At 39.1% G+C, this 18,743-nt stretch overlaps 1 protein-coding gene across 1 annotated transcript in view; it reads left to right on the top strand.

Annotated features, from left to right (window-relative positions):
- The window catches only part of LOC137293980 (forkhead box protein A2-like), a 50,441-nt gene extending 32,187 nt beyond the window's left edge, over nucleotides 1–18,254 (top strand). The window contains exon 2 of the mRNA XM_067824886.1: nucleotides 17,934–18,254. Within this exon, the coding sequence (XP_067680987.1) occupies nucleotides 17,934–17,992 (59 nt within the window). The 3' untranslated portion in view covers nucleotides 17,993–18,254. The remainder of the gene's footprint in view (nucleotides 1–17,933) is intronic.
- Nucleotides 18,255–18,743: the final 489 nt, after the last annotated feature.

Raw genomic sequence — 18,743 nt, 5'->3', positions numbered from 1 at the left:
CCTTTCATTCTCCTCCCTTATAACCAACACCAAAGTAATCCCTTCATGCCTCAACCCCCTCCCCCTACAACCCCACCCGATCAGGCTCACCCAGCAATACCAATGACCCTTCTTATTTCTCATCACTGCTTTACTCCCACCAAGCCATCGTGTCTTCATATTACTATTAAACATCTGGCCAAGTGATATCCCTTACTTACGACCACGGATCTCCCGCTTTGCTCCATCGATAAAGATAAATCAAAGATGTGTAAAGTATAGAGGGTTTATTGGTGTCTAGCCCGATTCAGCGACGCCTGACATCACTAATCTCCCCCTAACATTAGTAAGTAAACGTAGTACTGTCTGCCGGACTGTCTGCATAACCCTACACCTTTGTGGGGGACCCGAATGGGGTTTACTCCCGTGTTCCTGCCTCCGCTCCACCGTGCTCAACACTCATTAATGGAGTCCTGTATCGGCAAAGACCCTTCATCTATGCTAAGTCACGTTCTTGGTGTGCCACCTTATTCATCCCTCGTCCTTCCATCTCGGCGACTCAGCCCGGCCCTCCCAGATGCCCGCGCCTAGTCGAGTCTCGCATGAATCCTATAGAACTGGCTTTGTTTCAGGATTGACATTAGAGTAGGCTCAGAGTGACCCAGGGCTAAAAGTTTCTCAAAGAATGCTTTGGATTTTATGCCATCAGTTTTCCACAGGGCAGGTATTGCAGAGGAGGATAATTGACCGACATAAATGCTCTCTCAGTCTGCCATATTGGACGCCGAGCTGTGCAAACAATCTGCATAGGGATACCAACTTCTCATTGAAAACTCTTTGAGTCATTAAAATTTCGTTAGGAACTTTTTTTTCTCTATGGGAAGCTTTGTATCAACTTGGGCACGCGCCCGTCCATTGAAGCGACCGGCACGCTCCAGAGTATTCAAGATTGCAGGACCGAGTTTCAGCCTATACCGAACTTATCGCCTTGATAATATGAAATTTAAATATCATTTAACTCGTCTTCTTGTCCGCCGCGTGCTGTCTTGTTCGTCTGAAGTTTTGTTCTTCTTTTAGATGGAAATTAAGGATTTGCGATCGCGTCTGTCGTGTCGTCTGCTTGCATTGAAAACGCGCGTGTGCGGACTTGGAGTCATGGCGTGTTCGCCATGGCCGATTGTCACTCTATGTTATGCTGCAAGCACCAAATTAAGCAATGATTCCGACCTCATAATTTACGCCTCATTAGGTGAAAGGAAAAGAATTATTACGAAATGCTTTTATTGACACAACTGGGGAACAAAATGTCGCGATACTTGCCAATATAACTGATTATGATTTCCGTGCTTTTGTGGACTTCGCGAGCAACCCAAGGCAAAAGCACAGGGTTTATATTTTAATCTCCTATCGACAAAGGAGATATTTGATGCGAAATTGGGTGTCTGACTTTGTAACGTTAGGGCAACTTGCTTTTTATGGCAACATTTGCTGTTTTTATGAGCCCTATACCCCAATAAGAGCTGGGCCAAACACCTGACAATGACCGTATTATTGAGAACACATGGACGTTTAGTCACTTTCTCGTTAAACGCGCCCGACAAAATAACACAACCACGTTCCTACAAAAAACTGTTTGTTTTATCATTCGGAGAATGATTGACCAATTCAGTGTATTGCATGACAACAAAGAAAATAAACACTCGGTGTCCATAGCCTTTAAACTATTACACCTCTGGCGGAAGAAATATCTTCCCGCTCATTTTTATTGCATCGTCTGGTTTGCAGGAGATCGTTGAGACTGCGGTAATTCTTCATAAAATTGCCCAGTTAATTTGAAGACAATTCCTCAATGAGCCATTGTTTGACAAGATGAAGATATTAGAACATGACAGTAGTACATTTAGGCCATATTTTATTTTCTTATTTCCCCGACGGCGGCGAAAATCACAAACTTTTGAGGACGCAATTAACTTAAGAGACTCAGAGCTCTACGGTTGGTGGCAGCTTGTGGGTCTTGCTCGTTTTAACTAGTCTTCATTACACTATCTCGACCGAAATAAGAATAATAAATATTCACTGTTAACCTGTTAATGTGGAATGTTTTGATTTACCATATATTTACCCTGGCAATCTCACGATCACAAAAACACACAACTTCAAACGGTACCGCACGTCTAACATTCATGTGAAATAAAACATAATGATTTTTGCATTTTGCACACTAAAATATATGTATTTTATTTTCACAAATTGCCTTCTTCAGTAAAGTGCACTGGGACAGAACGTCTCTATAGTCGCTAAACTGTCGTAGAACTGAAATTTGGAAACAGTACTAATCCTTCATCTATGGTGCCATTACGGAATAAAGTCTTTGATGTCTCAGAACATTTGGTAACGTTTGCTTAATCCCCGATCCTGTCTGCCACGAAGCTTTGATCACGGGCAGTGAAACTGTATTTTGTCATAGGGTCAACTAATTCTCAGTACTGGTCAGCGGTGTCTTGACCAGTGGTCATCTAGAGTAACAGATGACCCACTTGTCCAGACACAAACAGAATGCAATCTATTGTCACGTCCTTTCTTGGACAATCCTTCCTGAAGCTCGTCTGTGATTAGATCGTATTTGCTTATTCTCGGTGCCATGATCTTAAGATCGATATTAAAGTGATCCATGGGTCTTTAATATATATCCAAACCTAGACCTTTAAGTTGTGTGAGGCTCTTTTTCATCTGGAAGCCCCATAATACCAATACCATCGTGTTCCCTGCCTTTCAACGTCGTCCTGTGTCTGTTTGCATAGTCCATCTTAAGTAAACATGCGATAGTTATTAGAAAGACCTTGTCTTTGAATCGACAAAGGGTCGGGGACAAACTCGCTGGTGGACGGCGAGGGGAGGTTTGGGGAGGGGGTCAGACAGTGAAAACAAAGAATATCTGGAGAGGGAGGTTTGTGGATTTGCACATTTTAATCATTTTCGTGCAAGGATACGGTCTGGTGTCAAATTGATAGGATTCGTTGCCGTCTGCTCTAATCCGGAAGTGAGATGATATGCTATTATCCTGAGGAATGTTATAAGCATGTATATGCCTCGACTTCAAACTGTCACATATCTTCCTTTATCTTCACACACAGGCTATTAAAATGTCAGTTTCTTTCATTTATCTTCCTATAATGTTTTACATCGATTTCAATGTTTTCGTTTGATCTCCTTGTCATCCAAGTGATTGACACCACTGTCTTTTATGATAAGACTTCAAGAAACATTTCCTAATTTTAAATCCGGTCTGTCAGATTTGAAGGCCAAATATGCTGCATTGAATGACATATGCCTGATTAAGAGCTATCAAACATATCTATAGATAATGTCAAGTGATGTATGGGTGATTCTCGGGGCAGTTGAATCAAATATTTTGTGGTCAAACATCGATTACTTTTGTGATTTACGAACCTTCTTTGACAACTTTGGCTGTGTGGTGATTGATATTTTATTACAAAATCGGATAATTAAACAAAGTGTTGTGTTTGTCACGTCTTGCTCATAACCCCTTCTAATTTCGACCACAAATCATGAAAGGCGGGTTATATGCTAATAGCCAGGATCAAAGCTCTGGTCATTCACAGACGAATTCTATTGGTCGTAATAACAGCTTTCATGAGTGAGTACCACCTGTCCTCTACAGCGTGCCCGATCTGTTCCCACTGGCTCCATCTATCACTCACAATAATAACATTCATTCATCTTTCTTTCATGCCATGTTCGCTCACTCTGTAACAACCAACCAGACCCTCCAGACATACTCCTAATAACAAATTCCCACGAAATGTTAGGGTTATGTTAGGATTTAATCAGAACACCTCTAAAAGTAGCCTTCTCTTACGCATCGCATTTCGTCTGCTTTTCTTTTTCATCACCCATAAAGCTCAGGTCATAGTCATGTGGAGTTAATCAACAATGGACTCGGATGGGTGACCAGCAACTTGACTTCTGAGAGATTCTAGGACTTCAGTCCTGCCCCACAACGAAGCACATGATACATGTGGTCTCACCTTAGGCAAGTGAGTTTGTTCAAAATTACCTCTGTTCACCCAGCAGAAAATGGGTACCCGGTGGGATAATTCATGTAACCATAACCTTAGCGCCTTACAGGCAGCTTGGATTATCCGGGGTAATAATATGCCTGCTTTGATTGTTAACGACATGAGCATTCACCTTGTGAATGGAGTTTGGCGAAATGTAAATGTACCCATCCTACACTATTTACCCATCACCCATCCTATCCTCTTTTACTTCTCATCACTGACACCCCAAACGATGTTCGTTATATGGATGGAGAGCGTTTTACAGAACTGTGTCATATATTCTCCTAATACTTTACACCAATGACATTTCATTTTACACTTTACATCAAAGACTCCTTTCAGTCCCTAACCCTCACCTCACCCCAACGTCTCATCCTTTATATGACAGACTCCTTTCATCTTCTCATCCTTTACATTATAGGATCCTCCCCCATTTACTTTTCTGACTCCTCTGATCGTCTCATCCTTTACATAAGAGACTCCCTTCGTCTTCTCAAACTTTACATTACAGGCTCCTATTAGGTTCCAGGCTCTTCTCACCCTTTGCTTCACAGGTTTCATTAACCCTTTACATTGCAGACACCTCTCGTCTTTTCATCCTTTACGTTACAGATTCTTCTCATGTTCTCACCCTTTACATCACAGACTCACCCCGTTTAACGCGCTACCTCTATGACTCCTCCACTGTCCCTTTTCACATCTAAGACACCTCTCAGCTTAGTGACGCCTCTGATTTGATCCTATAAATACCACTTACTTCTTGCATCTTAACTCTCTCACCTCTTAAGCCCCCTCCATGTGTCTTCAAGTTTTACCCATCTTCTTTTCTCTTAGGCTATGTCCTTCATTCCTTCTTTTGTTCGTCCACATCCTCCGACCAACCGACCTGAACATCACCCCATCACATTACTCCCCCTAAATTCTTAATCAGTTGTGCTGGTCATTTCTATTCACAAGCGTTCCAAGTATGAATCCAACACTTCTCAAACCCAATAAATTCCTCAATGTCTTACCATTGTGTGAAACCCAAAGCTTCTGCAGAGCACGTAGCCCATATTGTTTTGCAAATCAAACTATTTGTCTTGGGGTAACCGGTATTTGGATTCTTGTGTTCTTTTGACACCTTTAGCTTAGGTTGAATTAATCATTCACAGTTCCTCGATTATTCATCAGGACACGGGGAAGGAAATGGTAAAGAGCGTTGCTAACTTCCTCTGCTGCCGATGTTGTTATAAATATCAAGATAAAAGCAACACAGTGACAGAACAAACAACATTAAGCACAGAGAAACAGTTAACGTTTTGTTTGCTGTCGGTCTTTTGTGGTGCATTTTATAAAGGGTGACAATGAAACACGATTCGCTTCTCACTGCACCGGTATTATAAGTATTCTAATTTAAACAAATTATTAAAGAGGTTATTTTCAACGCGTTGCTTATCTGCAGTACAAAACGATCAACAATTTGTCGATAACGCCTTTTGGGAATCCCAGGAAATTGGGCAACGTATCTTCTATCACAATCGCTTGTATTCGCCGTTGTCATTTCCTACTTGGATTAATCTAATTGATCGATTAAATTGGGGCAGTATTAAAACTGAGGAATACAAATGAATGTAGTAAACACATTTGTGTTTACTTTTGTCATTTGGAGATTTATAACGTACCATGTCTGACGGAGTCTTTTGTGTTAATGACATAAACGACAAATAACGACGATCGGAGGTTGTTATTGGTTGGTTGCTCTGAATGATAAGGTAATAAATGTATGCTAAAATAGATGATCAATATACCTCTTAATTTATCACTTATAATATCATTTTCAAATACGATTGATAAAATTTGCAAAATTAGAATGAATATTTTGTTTTAAGAATTTACGATCTTATTGGAATGATGTACTTTGACGTCGTTGAAATAATGGATAAAAAACATACTTTCAATTCCATACTTATATGATTTCTGATCGCACGGTTCTATATTTAAGGTTCAGTCTTTCATTAATTCCTGTACTGTCCATTCCATTTCAAATACATGATATTTATATTGGGAACTTTGATCAAAAACGGTTAATATTCTCCTAATATGGGCATGAAACTAACAGGACAAGAACAACAACCTAGAATTTTAATAGATACGAGCTGTCTTTCAAACCATTGATGTGAGGTGCGCCCTTTCCGTGTAAAACATTGTGTTACACGCGGCACAGCAAGATTTCAATGCGAAATGATTGGGTCCTATGTCAACATTGCAAACACAAATACAAACGGCCTTTTCAGTGACAAAAATATTTATTTACTTTGGTTATTTCATGACGAGAATTTTGTTTGCAACCTATGCGGGTAGCACACGTGACGAACCTAACAAATGTGTAATTGGCCAATAGGAACACGTGTCACGTGATTAATGGGCACAGATTTCAACCAATGAAATACGGCTAGGTCGACAAATCGCCACACCACCCGTTTATGAAAGATTACGCAAGGAGATTGAACAAAATATGATTGTGTTCGCTCTGTTATCATCACGGAAATTGAAAATGTTTTGTTTACCGAAATCTGGTCTAAGGAGGAAGGAAGAAAATGGGTTCATATAATAACACTGCTTCCATGAAAAGAATTTAAGAATGCTGTTTTGATGGGATCTGTGACTATAATTATATCATGACGAAGAAAATGGAGATGTGATGATGATGCTGATGATGATGATGATGCGAACCATTTTATTGCATTTTATTGAAATATGTTTACATTTATCAAAAATAAGAATACTAAATCGAAGAAGGTGGCGTTGGTGATGTTTAAAATGATAAGTTGATGATGATGATGGTGATGGTGATGATGATGATGATGATGATGATGATGATGATAATGATGATACTAGTAATACCGGTCATAACGGAATATTATGAACGCTAACGAAGATGATGAAGGTGACGATAGTTATGGTGATGAATGTGAAATAATAATAAAGTTTGATGGTGATATTACAAGTGATGATAATTATCATTCGATGACGATGAAGATTACGATGCGTACAGAGTTATAGCGTGAATATAACAACGCATTAACCGATGAAGGTTAACACTCGTTTTCGACTGATGGAATCTCGTTGTTTTGATTTCATTTTGTCGCGCTTCTTCTTTAGTGGTACTTTAACACGTCTCTAAGAAACGAGAAGTGTGCGTGTGGCATACCCCATCCTTGGTGTCGATTTATGGAAGATGTAGTATAAGGTATCTGGATGGATGTGTTATTTCGTATATGCCCCCCTCCCTATGCAAGGTAAGCAGTTCATCTTCGTGCAAGAATGTTGACAACCGATATTACCAGAGACATCTTTAGGCCAGACACGAAACCGCTTTATTGTTCTCAAATTTTCATTATCCTCGGAACAGGTTTTTCTACGAGCTCTCGTCTAATTTTACCCAAAGCACGGCTTCTATTGACAATTCGATCAATCGGAGATAGCACATTAAAAACGCTACAGAGATGCGAGCTTGCATCGTATCAGGAGAGGAGGATATAGGGGAGGGGAGGGGGGACTTCTACTTCAAAGAATAGCCGTGTATGTGTGTGCATACGTTTCTCCCCCTCCCCACATTCCCCACCCCCGTCGTGTCCCCTCATCTATTCACGTGACCTTTGAGGTACAAAGTTGGTTTGTTCTGAATGACGTTTCCATGGTAACGAGGAAGTCTGTAAATAAAGCCCGAGCTCCAATTGAATACGTCAAGCCAATGTTACCATGGAGCTGACGGTCGTCATTGGTCGACGATTCGATTGCTATCTAGTTTTTCTCCACTGAACAGAAGGAACGAGCGTAGTTGGTAGTTCTACAGATTCGTCTTAATTTTCAAAATACTTCCTCTTAAAAGCATTCCGTTCTGCAGTCGGAAAAAACAGAAGTCGTTTTCGATTTTATGTTCAAACACCTCTCGAGTAAAATGAGGCATACCACATTTTTATGCACGGCTTCATAATTCAAATAACCCTGGACAGTTCTAACTGAAATATACATCGATTTATTTATTTATTTATTTATTTATTTATTTATTTATTTATTTATTTATTTATTTATTTATTTATTTATTTATTTATTTATTTATTTATTTATAATTCGTTCATAGCAATACATTTACTTTAAAACATATAGCTTTACTGTGACAACCTGACAGGTGTAGATCTGCCGTGCTACCTATAGATTCTCTTTGGCAATACACCCCGCACTATAAAGCCGACACTTCTCATCTCAGTGAGCGCCGCGGAAAAAAGCAAACATGTTTACAAACTAAAATCAATAACTACTCATTTGAACGCAACGCGAAAATTGCTCAATAAAATGCATGGAGTACTATACTTGAGGGAAGCCTAACAATGTCATTTTCGGAACGTATAATCCTTTACACATAATATTCAAACAGTTCAACAAACGCGGCAATAAGATTTCTATGATCGGCGCAATGAGACTCTGGATCAAAACTATTACATTGGAATGGCATGGGATTTACAGGTAGAATGTGCACCACGGTAATAGGATCTGACAATGTTATGGGGCATATATTCGTTATTGGTAAATTAAGCAGCACTCGGTGTTCCTTTGGTGCCATTACGCTCAGATTGATCGAGATTCACAAAACGTTTCATTTATCAAATTTTCCGCTCAGGACATGGTGAAATGTCGATGGGGGTTTTATAGCACGGGAACTTTCTGATAGCGCGCATGAAATTAATTTGTTCTGAAATTGGTAGATTATCTCACCCGAGGCAGGTGAACCTATGACAAATGTCCGAATGCAGCTCGAAACGGCCACAGAAGACAGGACGGGGATGATAGAGTCTCGCGTTCACCACCTGTCGTCAAAGTAATCGATAATACTGACTGATTCGTGAAATTTATTAACTGTTTCTGGGACAGAGGAAAGATGTAGGATAACAAAAAACAAGATGATATTGAATGAGGTTAATTGGTGCCCACAGGTGAAAGACACCCTGGTTTGATGTTAGATTATCTTGGGTGATGAATCATTAACTAATTGATAATTTACATAGATTAAGCAAAAATAAAGGAAACTGATGATTATTACATTATATTTCCAAAATGTATAACTGTCGATGATTTACGTTACATTTAAAATGACAAATTGTAACTTTATGTATTTCATCGATGAAAACGTAAGCACGTGCATTTGTATTTACACATTTCAACAAACTTCAAATGACAATTAGTTTAATATGTATTATCATAATTGTGTCATAACTGGGTAGTTTCGTTATGGACACAAAATTGAACTTTGGAGTAGATTTCTGACTGTTGACTTTGAAATGGACACTCATTGATAGACATGTGGATCATCATATTACATTGACAAATATTTAGATTGTGCGTTTGATACCGCTAAAGTATCAAATATCAGTGAACCAGGTAAATGTCGGCCCAGATATGTGTGGTATCAATGATAGGTCAAAGTACACTTTCCGACTATGATAACCTTTAATAATTCTAACTATGACACACGAAAATTAAATTTTCATATTAACGATCATCTCGAGTACTGTTCAGTTAACAATTCCGAATGTTTGAAAGGTGAATGTTAGGTATCGTCGAAGCGGTCGGTGTAACCTTCTGTGCAGAGATGTGTCTACGACAATATGGCGGTTTGCAGGTTCAGGTCGGAGGGGTTAAGTGTCAGATCGCCCACGGACGGGGATGGTGGTGCACTCGAGACTGATTTCGTGCAAAACGTGCTCTTCCCGCTTTAGTTAGGAAACGACGCCACACCTGTGAGTTTCAGCAGCCGGTACAATTTCAGAAATTACCAATATCTTTGATAATATGTAAATTATGCGAGCCAGTGTTTTAAGCATGAATCTGAAACACAAGGTTCATGGAAAAAACACTGACACCTAGTTAAGTAAACTGTGTGTCGCAGACACAGTACGACATACTTAACTTCTTCGTAAACACCCGGTGTCAAGACACTACAATGGTTATTGCTTCAAGATATGTCAGAGATAGGTCATGGTTTAGACGCTGATTTATATTCATAATAACATGTAAAACTTATAACTAGTGTTGTGTCGAATAAAAACTGTTAAGTCGAAATCTTAGGAATTAATACACAGGTCGCGAGTCAAGCTGCATCGTTTTCAAATGCACATGAAAATTCTCTAGTGCGGGTATGATGCACAGGTGTCAACATATTTGGAACCAGCGTTACGAATCATAAAAGGAACATGCCTGTTAAATTTAAATCGCATTTGGAAACATCAGAAATTTTGAAAAAAGTTATGGCTACACGTGGAAAACCCATGCCCTGTCCTAGTTGACGTGACTCATGTCATGAAAAGTATGTCGACGTGTTATTTATCACACTGAGAATATCCGGCATGTTAATTTGAGGTGTATAATTGGTGCCTTATCAGTCATCGGAACAAATTATGAAACAATAAGCATTTTAGTCACCCAAAGATAAATGTCAGCTTAAATACCTTGCTCAATAAATCATCTAATGCTATTAATACTTGACAAAACTGCCATTTAAAAATTTTAACATTGAAAACCACGTTCTGCATGAACAAGCAGATCAGACTGTTTGTTCTAATCAAATGAATACAGGTTAACATGTTCGACTGAAGTCTAGTAGTGTGTAAGACACGTCAAGTTTTAACAAATTCGATAGAATGATCCCAAGGAAGGTGAAAATGAATGCTATATTCACTTTGGACGTATATGGGTTTATGACTTTATTTATGATCATTATGATTTGATGAAAGGAAACATATTTTTGCCCACATCGACAATCTGACTAACAGAGACTCGGCGAATATTAAAACAGATTGAAACAAACACCGTGAATATGCAAAGTAAAAACGTGGTTAAAATACATCAAGGAATATTGCAGAATTTCTGCAGATCGCATATTTAAAAAATTACGTAGACTGATAGACTGAAAGAGAAATATACTCATAGAACGGGACTTGATACAAACCAGCCATGCTGTCCCATGCTTGCTTCAGAGAAATACACCAACCATGATGAAATCACTGAAATACGTATCCTCCGTGCACGAACGGTTATTTCTATCATAAATATTTACACATTAGGTACCACAATAGTCCAAATGGGAGTAATTGAAACCCATTTCAGTGCACCCCTCCGCTTTTCTTGCGGTTCTATGTATGGTCTTTGTTTCTGGGCGTCAGTATCCGCTTGTTAGTAGCGGATAAAAACGGTTTTGTTGTTTTTGTCAATTTAATCTATACACCTGGAAATTAATCAAGCAACACCCCAATTTTTTCTATTGGAGCAACTTTGAAGTGTTCTGACAATCAAAATATGCCGGGTTGATATAGTTTGACACTTTTTTATTCAACAGACGATCTTTGACAAACAACTTAAAGGGAAAAAGTATCAAGACTTTGCTTTATTGCAACGAAATCCAAATTCTTAAAACTGTCTTAAATTCATGAAAAAATGGACACAATTTACTATTCATCCACAGACGTTGTTGTCAGGTGTATTAACACAAATGTCACATGGAAAGAAAGAACAGTCATCTGAGAGTCTGCACACCGACTTTCATCAATATCTAGTGTGTCCTCCCTGCGCACGCACCACCGATTCCAGACGCCTCCTCATTCCTTGGATGAGTCTCCGGATCTGATTCTGGGGGATCCTGTTCCACTCCTCATGCAGGGCAGCCGTCAATTCGTTGAGATTATGGACTGGTGGGTCTCTCTGCCTCACACGACGGCCAATAAAGTCCCACAAATGTTCAATGGGGTTGAGGTCAGGGCTCATGGCAGGCCATGGAATTCTGTCAATTGCATTTTGCCGCAAAAAATCATTTACAGCATGCGCCCTGTGAGGTCTAGCATTGTCGTCCATAAATATGGGTCTCGTTGCCAGAGGATGGTTCTCAAAATGAGGTACCACAGCCCTGTCAAGAACCTCCTGTTGGTAACGAACACCGTTAAGGTTGCCACGGATGGTAATGATATCCAACTTGCAGTTCATGGAAATGCACCCCCATACCATAACGGAACCTCCCCCAAAGGCCACAGTTTCCTGGATGTTCCGTGGAGCCATTGCTGTGTTCCTCTGCCTCCAGACCCGAGTACGACCGTCCACCATGTGCAGCAAGAACCGGCTCTCATCTGAGAAATGGACCTTCCTCCAAGAGGCAATGTTCCAGTGCAAACGGTCATTACACCAGGCCAGTCGGGCTGCCTTATGGGCTGGAGACAGTCTGGGTCGCTTGATTGGCCTCCTTGCCCGGTATCCTGCAGCTTTCAGACGATTCCGAACAGTCCTGTTCGAGATGGGTCTCCCTGGAAGCCACTCCTGTCTCAACCGAGAGCTCGAGTCGAAGGACCTGCGCCGTACAAGTCTCAGTAAAGCTCTGTCCTCCCGGACTGTGGTCTTCCTGGGTCTTCCTGGTCTAGGCAGGTCTTTAACTTCATTAGTGGCCCGGTATTTTTTCAAAAGTTTTGAAATTATGGAATGATGTCGTCCGATTTGAGTCCCGATTTGTCTTAGAGACATACCAGCATTCCTCATGCCGATTATTTGCCAACGAGTGGCCTCTGATAATTTCCTACGTGCCATGACATTGAAATGAATGAAAAACCGAATGCAATCGACAACCTGCGCTTGTAAACACCCCAGGGAAAAAGTGCATTTTTCGAAAGTTGAGGTTAAAGCAATGCACGTGCGCTGTGCAAGCTTCACGCGCGTCATATCAACCCATGAAAAGCTCATGCTGTATGTCAATACATCAAAATTGAATAATCAATCATCAAAATTACTTCGTTAAACTTTGTTAAGTTTTTATGTGTCTTTGAATTTGGTGTTGCTTAATTAATTTCCATATGTATATATCACTGTCACGTCGTATCGATTCATATTTACCGCGAGGGTTGAAAAAACACGCGACTAAAATACCACCGGGCAGTCTTAGCTCGTGAAGCAGGAAGCCATAGTTAAACCGCATTGTTTGGGGTCATGAAGGACGAATCAATCGTGACGTCATGCTTATATTATTAATTTTCTAAATATATCTGTATTTATGTTCTCAGGGGACAATGAATTATTCCCCTACCGGTGTTTGAACCTCGAGCTGCCAATGCACCGTCACGAGAGTTGTCTCCTCCTTGTTCGTTTCCCTCAACGCTGTCCATCTACGCTATAACACGATCTCGGGAATAATACTTTTGAATAAATTTGATTATGTGGAACTCTAAATGGAATTAGATCTATTTTGGGAAACAGACACTAACAGTGTGGCTTCACCACAGTATTGTGTTTCTGAGTATTGATTTAGTCGTTACATGTCAATGTTTAATTACTTGAGCCTACAACTCCAAACTTGTACATTACTTACTAACTCAAGATAGGTTTCATTTATAGAAGTCCTTTAAAAGGTTAGAAATATCAGCCACGGTCTTAAATCCAGCTTTGATAATATTCTGTCGATTAAAGAGATCTACCTTCCATCATTTTATCACAGGATAACTTATTGCCAGTTTGGGCTAGAAGTAAAGCTAAATTCCCGCGAAACTGTTTTAATGGACTGAAACTATGATGGCACCCGGTATTTGCGAAAGGTATTTTACACAACTGTTTTACTTAAGCAATTCACATTTCCAGCGAAGCCCCGTTACGCTAGTTTTCAGCCGCACAAGTGTGAAACTGTGTGAAACTGTGTGAAACTGTGTTCCCAAATGGATAACTAAGCAAGCATCATGGATGACCAAATGTGTTTGTGGGTGTTATTTTCCACTTTATAAACACTGATGCCATAGGTTCCAAAGAAGCCCATTGGGGTATATGTGCTAGCTTCATAGCGATGGAAATTAGTTTTAAAAATTGATCACAAAAATCTGTAATGACACTATCAGGTGTTTGCGAATAATATATTACACCCTGGTACTGTAAATTCCATTGGCATTTAATTTTAGCCCATTAATAACAATAATAATAATAACAATAGATGTTGCAGCGCATCTTTTTTCGTTATTGTGTTATCTTCGTTAGAGTCTTCTAGCCATTCAAGACAAATGTAACAAATCCAGACAATACAAATGGAATCACCACCCTTAAGATTTACATACAATTTCTTACTTGTTTGTTTTATAGTTCTGTGCCCACACCAACGCAGCTGAACGTTATGAAATGTAAATGTCAATGAAAACAATATCGATGACATCATCAAATCTAGATTCATGTCAAATGGAGCATGTGTTAACATATATTATGACCTTCCTTGTTGGAACTGGTCAGCCACGTGCCTCGCTCATGTAGGTTTCCACGAACACACAGTATATACACCAGGCGAACAAACAATTTGTGTAACATGTAAATATTCGCTCATTTTATGTAAATAATAATCCACGCCATCCTTGAATAGCAATGTACATTTTCCCATGGGTGAATACACACATTTCGTTACTGGTGAACATTCGCGGTCAGTGTTTGTTCTGATTATCATGATGAAATACAAGTCGCAATCGGAGGAGGGGGCTTGAGCTGACCTTGATAACCTCTGTATATTTATTATTTGGAAACCTTGACAAGCTTCGTTGACCTAAAACCACACTATCAATATTGATCAAAGATTACTTGCCTGTCTGTACAGAATGCCTATAGCATAACTGTGGTATTTACACTCTTGTTTACATACGTAATACGGCCTACTTGTTCATTTCAGGAAATGCACACGTGTGTATTTCATACGTGTCTGTTAATTTCAAACATTTGATTTCGTTTTTGGTATTACCTGTTATGATTTTTAATTACGGCTGGAGTGAGTTTAAAATTTAAAATGTTTGTTCGTCTATGTGTTTGAGATTTTGAGAAGCTAAATAAATGGCTGGTGTCAAATTCAGGTTAAGGCACATATGATAGGTCATAAAGTCCTGCCCTAAAGTCTATGTATACAGAACACAGGAGTTGTATAGTACTACCACTTGCGTTTACGGTATGCACTGAATTTATGTCAACCCTCGGGGTAGCCGAGTACAGATTCCACCTTCATCACAATACTGGATCCACGGTTTGGAAAATCAGTACATGCGAACATTGATGTTTACACAAAATATATGCTGCAATCAACAAACCAATAAGTCAATTATAACTTTCTTTGATTTATAAACTTCTTGGATTTCATAACACTATAAAGATAGCGGTCGTGTATTGCAAGTCCTCTTTGGAATATTAATAATTTGACGTCACCGGGTACATAATAAACCCAGATTTATTTCCAAGCGTATTTGGCCAGTTTCATTACACTGAACCTTTAATGGTTCGAGTGATTTTAATCTTTGGGTATGGTTCACGTTAAAGCATTATAATCGGAATTACTGAGCCGGGTATCTTGACGATAGTCGCAAAACAATGTAATCAGAGTTTGCCAGCGTACCCGTCCGATAACCCACGTCGTAATACGGAGTTCGTAACAGCACGTTGCATAATGGTTATCTATGTTGCGACTGAAACTGGGGGCCAATTTTATCCTCACAATCGAGAGATATAGCTTTGCCCCAAAGTCCAAAGATCCCCCTCCAGTACAGCAAGTGCACATGACATTTAGTTCAGGGTGCAAACGGGTTATTTAGAGATTTTCGTCCGACCAAGCAGCGTGTGTGACTTTCGGTGCGGGGTTTGAGAGCGCTGCTGAGAGTTCTCGCGGGAAGTTCTAAAGCTCGCATCGTCACGTTTGTTCGTTGCTTCGAGAGTCGCACTCGGTTTTGACCGTAGAGGAGGTGCTATCTTGGCCAAATAAGTGTTGAAGGCACATTTCACACCGCTTTTCAAACGTGTTGCTAATGTACATATGTTTATTTTCTTGTTTTGGTTGTTTACATTCGCAAGACAATAGCCCGGGTGAGGCAAGAGTTCCTCCCCTACGTTCCCCGCTCTCCTTTGTAGGAGATTAATTTGACATGTTCGCCTTCCTGTGTCGTTCTCTTGTGTTGGGAGGTAGGATAGCGTAGGAGGACGCTTCATGTACTTGGGGACCTCAACGTCATGGGAAATATGCCGAATATGATAAATTATTTATGTGCCTTGCGAAGGTGAGGTATTGCATGATATGGTCAATGTGAATCAACCGGCAAAAGCATTACGAAACAAGACAAATGGTACATATTGAAAACGGATTTTCATTTGAAACTGACCTAACAAAATAAATGCAAGTTAATTTACAATAAAATGTTAGTGTCCGTCTGACAGTGTTATTGTTAAAGCGTGTAAATATTCCAAAGAACCCTTTCAGTTCTCATATATCATCAGGTTCGGATTAATGTTTTGAAAAATTCTTTACATTCTATAACATTACAAGACATACCTGTATGCTTCTATCTAGATTATGTATCTAGATCCATCTTCTAAAATTTTTATACGTCTAGAACTCTAATATCTTGTAGTCTTGGTTTCAAACTGAGACCCAGCATTTACATATGGCACTTAAAACTAGGGTTATATCTGAGTATTTGAGGAAATAATTTACAAGCGCGTCTTTCTGTCTCAAATATGGAAGACTTTCATACGTATATTTCTATTTGTATGGTGAACAATATGTCTTTCAATTCTTGATTTGTACAATATAAAACGCACATCAGGCAATACTTTGTATAAATACAATAGATACGCTTGTATCTGTCAATCCACTTGAGACATGCATGAATTTTGTCAGTCCTTAATATTAACAATATAAACATGCACATGTAAGCCCTTAGTATAGACAATATTCACATCTATTTATCACCGCTAAACATTAACACGTGCATACATCAGCCCTTGCACACATGCATCTTTCAGACCCAATGCGCGGACAATATACATGCGCATCTTTCACTTTTTCATGTCCAGATGCGTAATTATGATATCTTTAGCAAGTGATAACTTTCAGTATTCACCGGGTCTGATAAACCATGGGAGACATATTACTGGGAAAAAATATTATAATGTATAAGGAAGTATGCTTATCTCACAGTATTGTCTTAACTGAATTTCAAATAATGTTTAGATGCATATACAATTGCATATAACAGAACACGCACATATCATTACCCTCTCATAAATGCTTTAGTTTGTACACATAACGTAATTTTGGCTTTCTTGGACTTGTTGTTTTTTGCATCAAGAGTGACACTCTACCTTACTTGAACTATACACAGACGAAGAGCAAATTGTCATTTGTTTGCTTTTCAATACATTTCCAAATAATTTCAGTGACAAGATGTATTATTATTTAATGCTATGCAGTTGCAACACCGAATGAATTAACATAAATTAATTAGTCTACTCAACACTGGCATTACTAATAACATAGGTTTATAGCATTACAAAGAAAATAGACTTTAGCAGTTTCGGCGGTTCATAATTCATTACGCTATAATAAATGATAAATATAATAAATAAATGATTCATAACGTGTCACTGTACGGAGCTTCCTATATCAGTAACAATAAGGACACAACAGCCCCGTAGCTATCTAGCGCTGTTGTGAGTACACACGCAGTGTTCAAATATTTTGAGGGCGATTTGTTTTCTAAGCATATATATCTCCCGATAACCTTTCCCCGTCAAGATAACCACGTTTACACCAACTGCATGCGCCGGGTTGCCTTTGTTTTACACTATGACCTAGTCAAACAATATCAAGCCCATTTGATAGCATTTACAAAGGTTATCTAGTAATTCTAACGAAAAATCGGCGATTTGACACATATATGTGTGCGCGGAGCCCCAGTCAACACAGCGAGGACTCAAACAACATCTTCTCAGTGAGTGCTTGAACATTGCTTAGTAAATATTTTCTTTTGATAATTCTGTTTAATCAAATCACTAATATTATCTCTTTATTTACAGATTTCCGACACGCCCACTACTGGCACAATCCGGAAAGTCATTGGTTGTACTCGGCCTGAATTAGGAACCAACGGACGGGCGGACTCGACTGGCTCAAACTCTTCTCATCTAAGCGGTAAACATCACGGAGATAGTCTTTTCCACCTGCAATTTACCTGCAGATGGGTGAATAGTCATGAATCTCCCAGGTAAAATATTCCGCTCCCAAAGGCAGCGCACAGATAACAAAGTGGACCGAATAGGAGAAAACTTATCCAATTTTTTTCTTTCAATATATACGTGTTGTAATATTTCCACACTATTAAATTGATTATCCATAAACCATTCTTTTCTAGTTTGTTTCGTGTTTGAGAGTAAATGTTCCGCACAGTCTTCGATTATTTACACTGGTGTAGAATCGATGGACTTGTTTGCGTGGACAATTGCGGACAGAAACCAATATTCAACCGTAAAATATTTTACACTGCGCAACGAAATATGGAACTTACTAAATAATGCATTAAACTGAAACCAGTTTTTTTTATTTTGTATTTTTTTCTATATTGTTTTCATTATTGGAACTGTTTACTATTATTGTGATATTGCCAATGAAAGATAATTTGTTCCTGTTTAATAATTTCAAAGATGCGTAATATGTCTATCCCTACTTGTCGCAGATAAAATATTTTAAGGATGAATGTAAGCATATATTGGATAAATGCCGCGCTTATGAAATGGATTTCGTTCCAGAAATATGAGCCCCGCAAAATATAATTGAAATTATGCACATTGCTCTGTTTATATATCATCATGAACCGATTGCAAGATAAT

Source organism: Haliotis asinina, chromosome 8 (assembly GCF_037392515.1).
Source record: "Haliotis asinina isolate JCU_RB_2024 chromosome 8, JCU_Hal_asi_v2, whole genome shotgun sequence".
Classification (NCBI taxonomy): domain Eukaryota; kingdom Metazoa; phylum Mollusca; class Gastropoda; order Lepetellida; family Haliotidae; genus Haliotis; species Haliotis asinina.
This window is presented reverse-complemented; position numbering and strand designations above follow the sequence as displayed.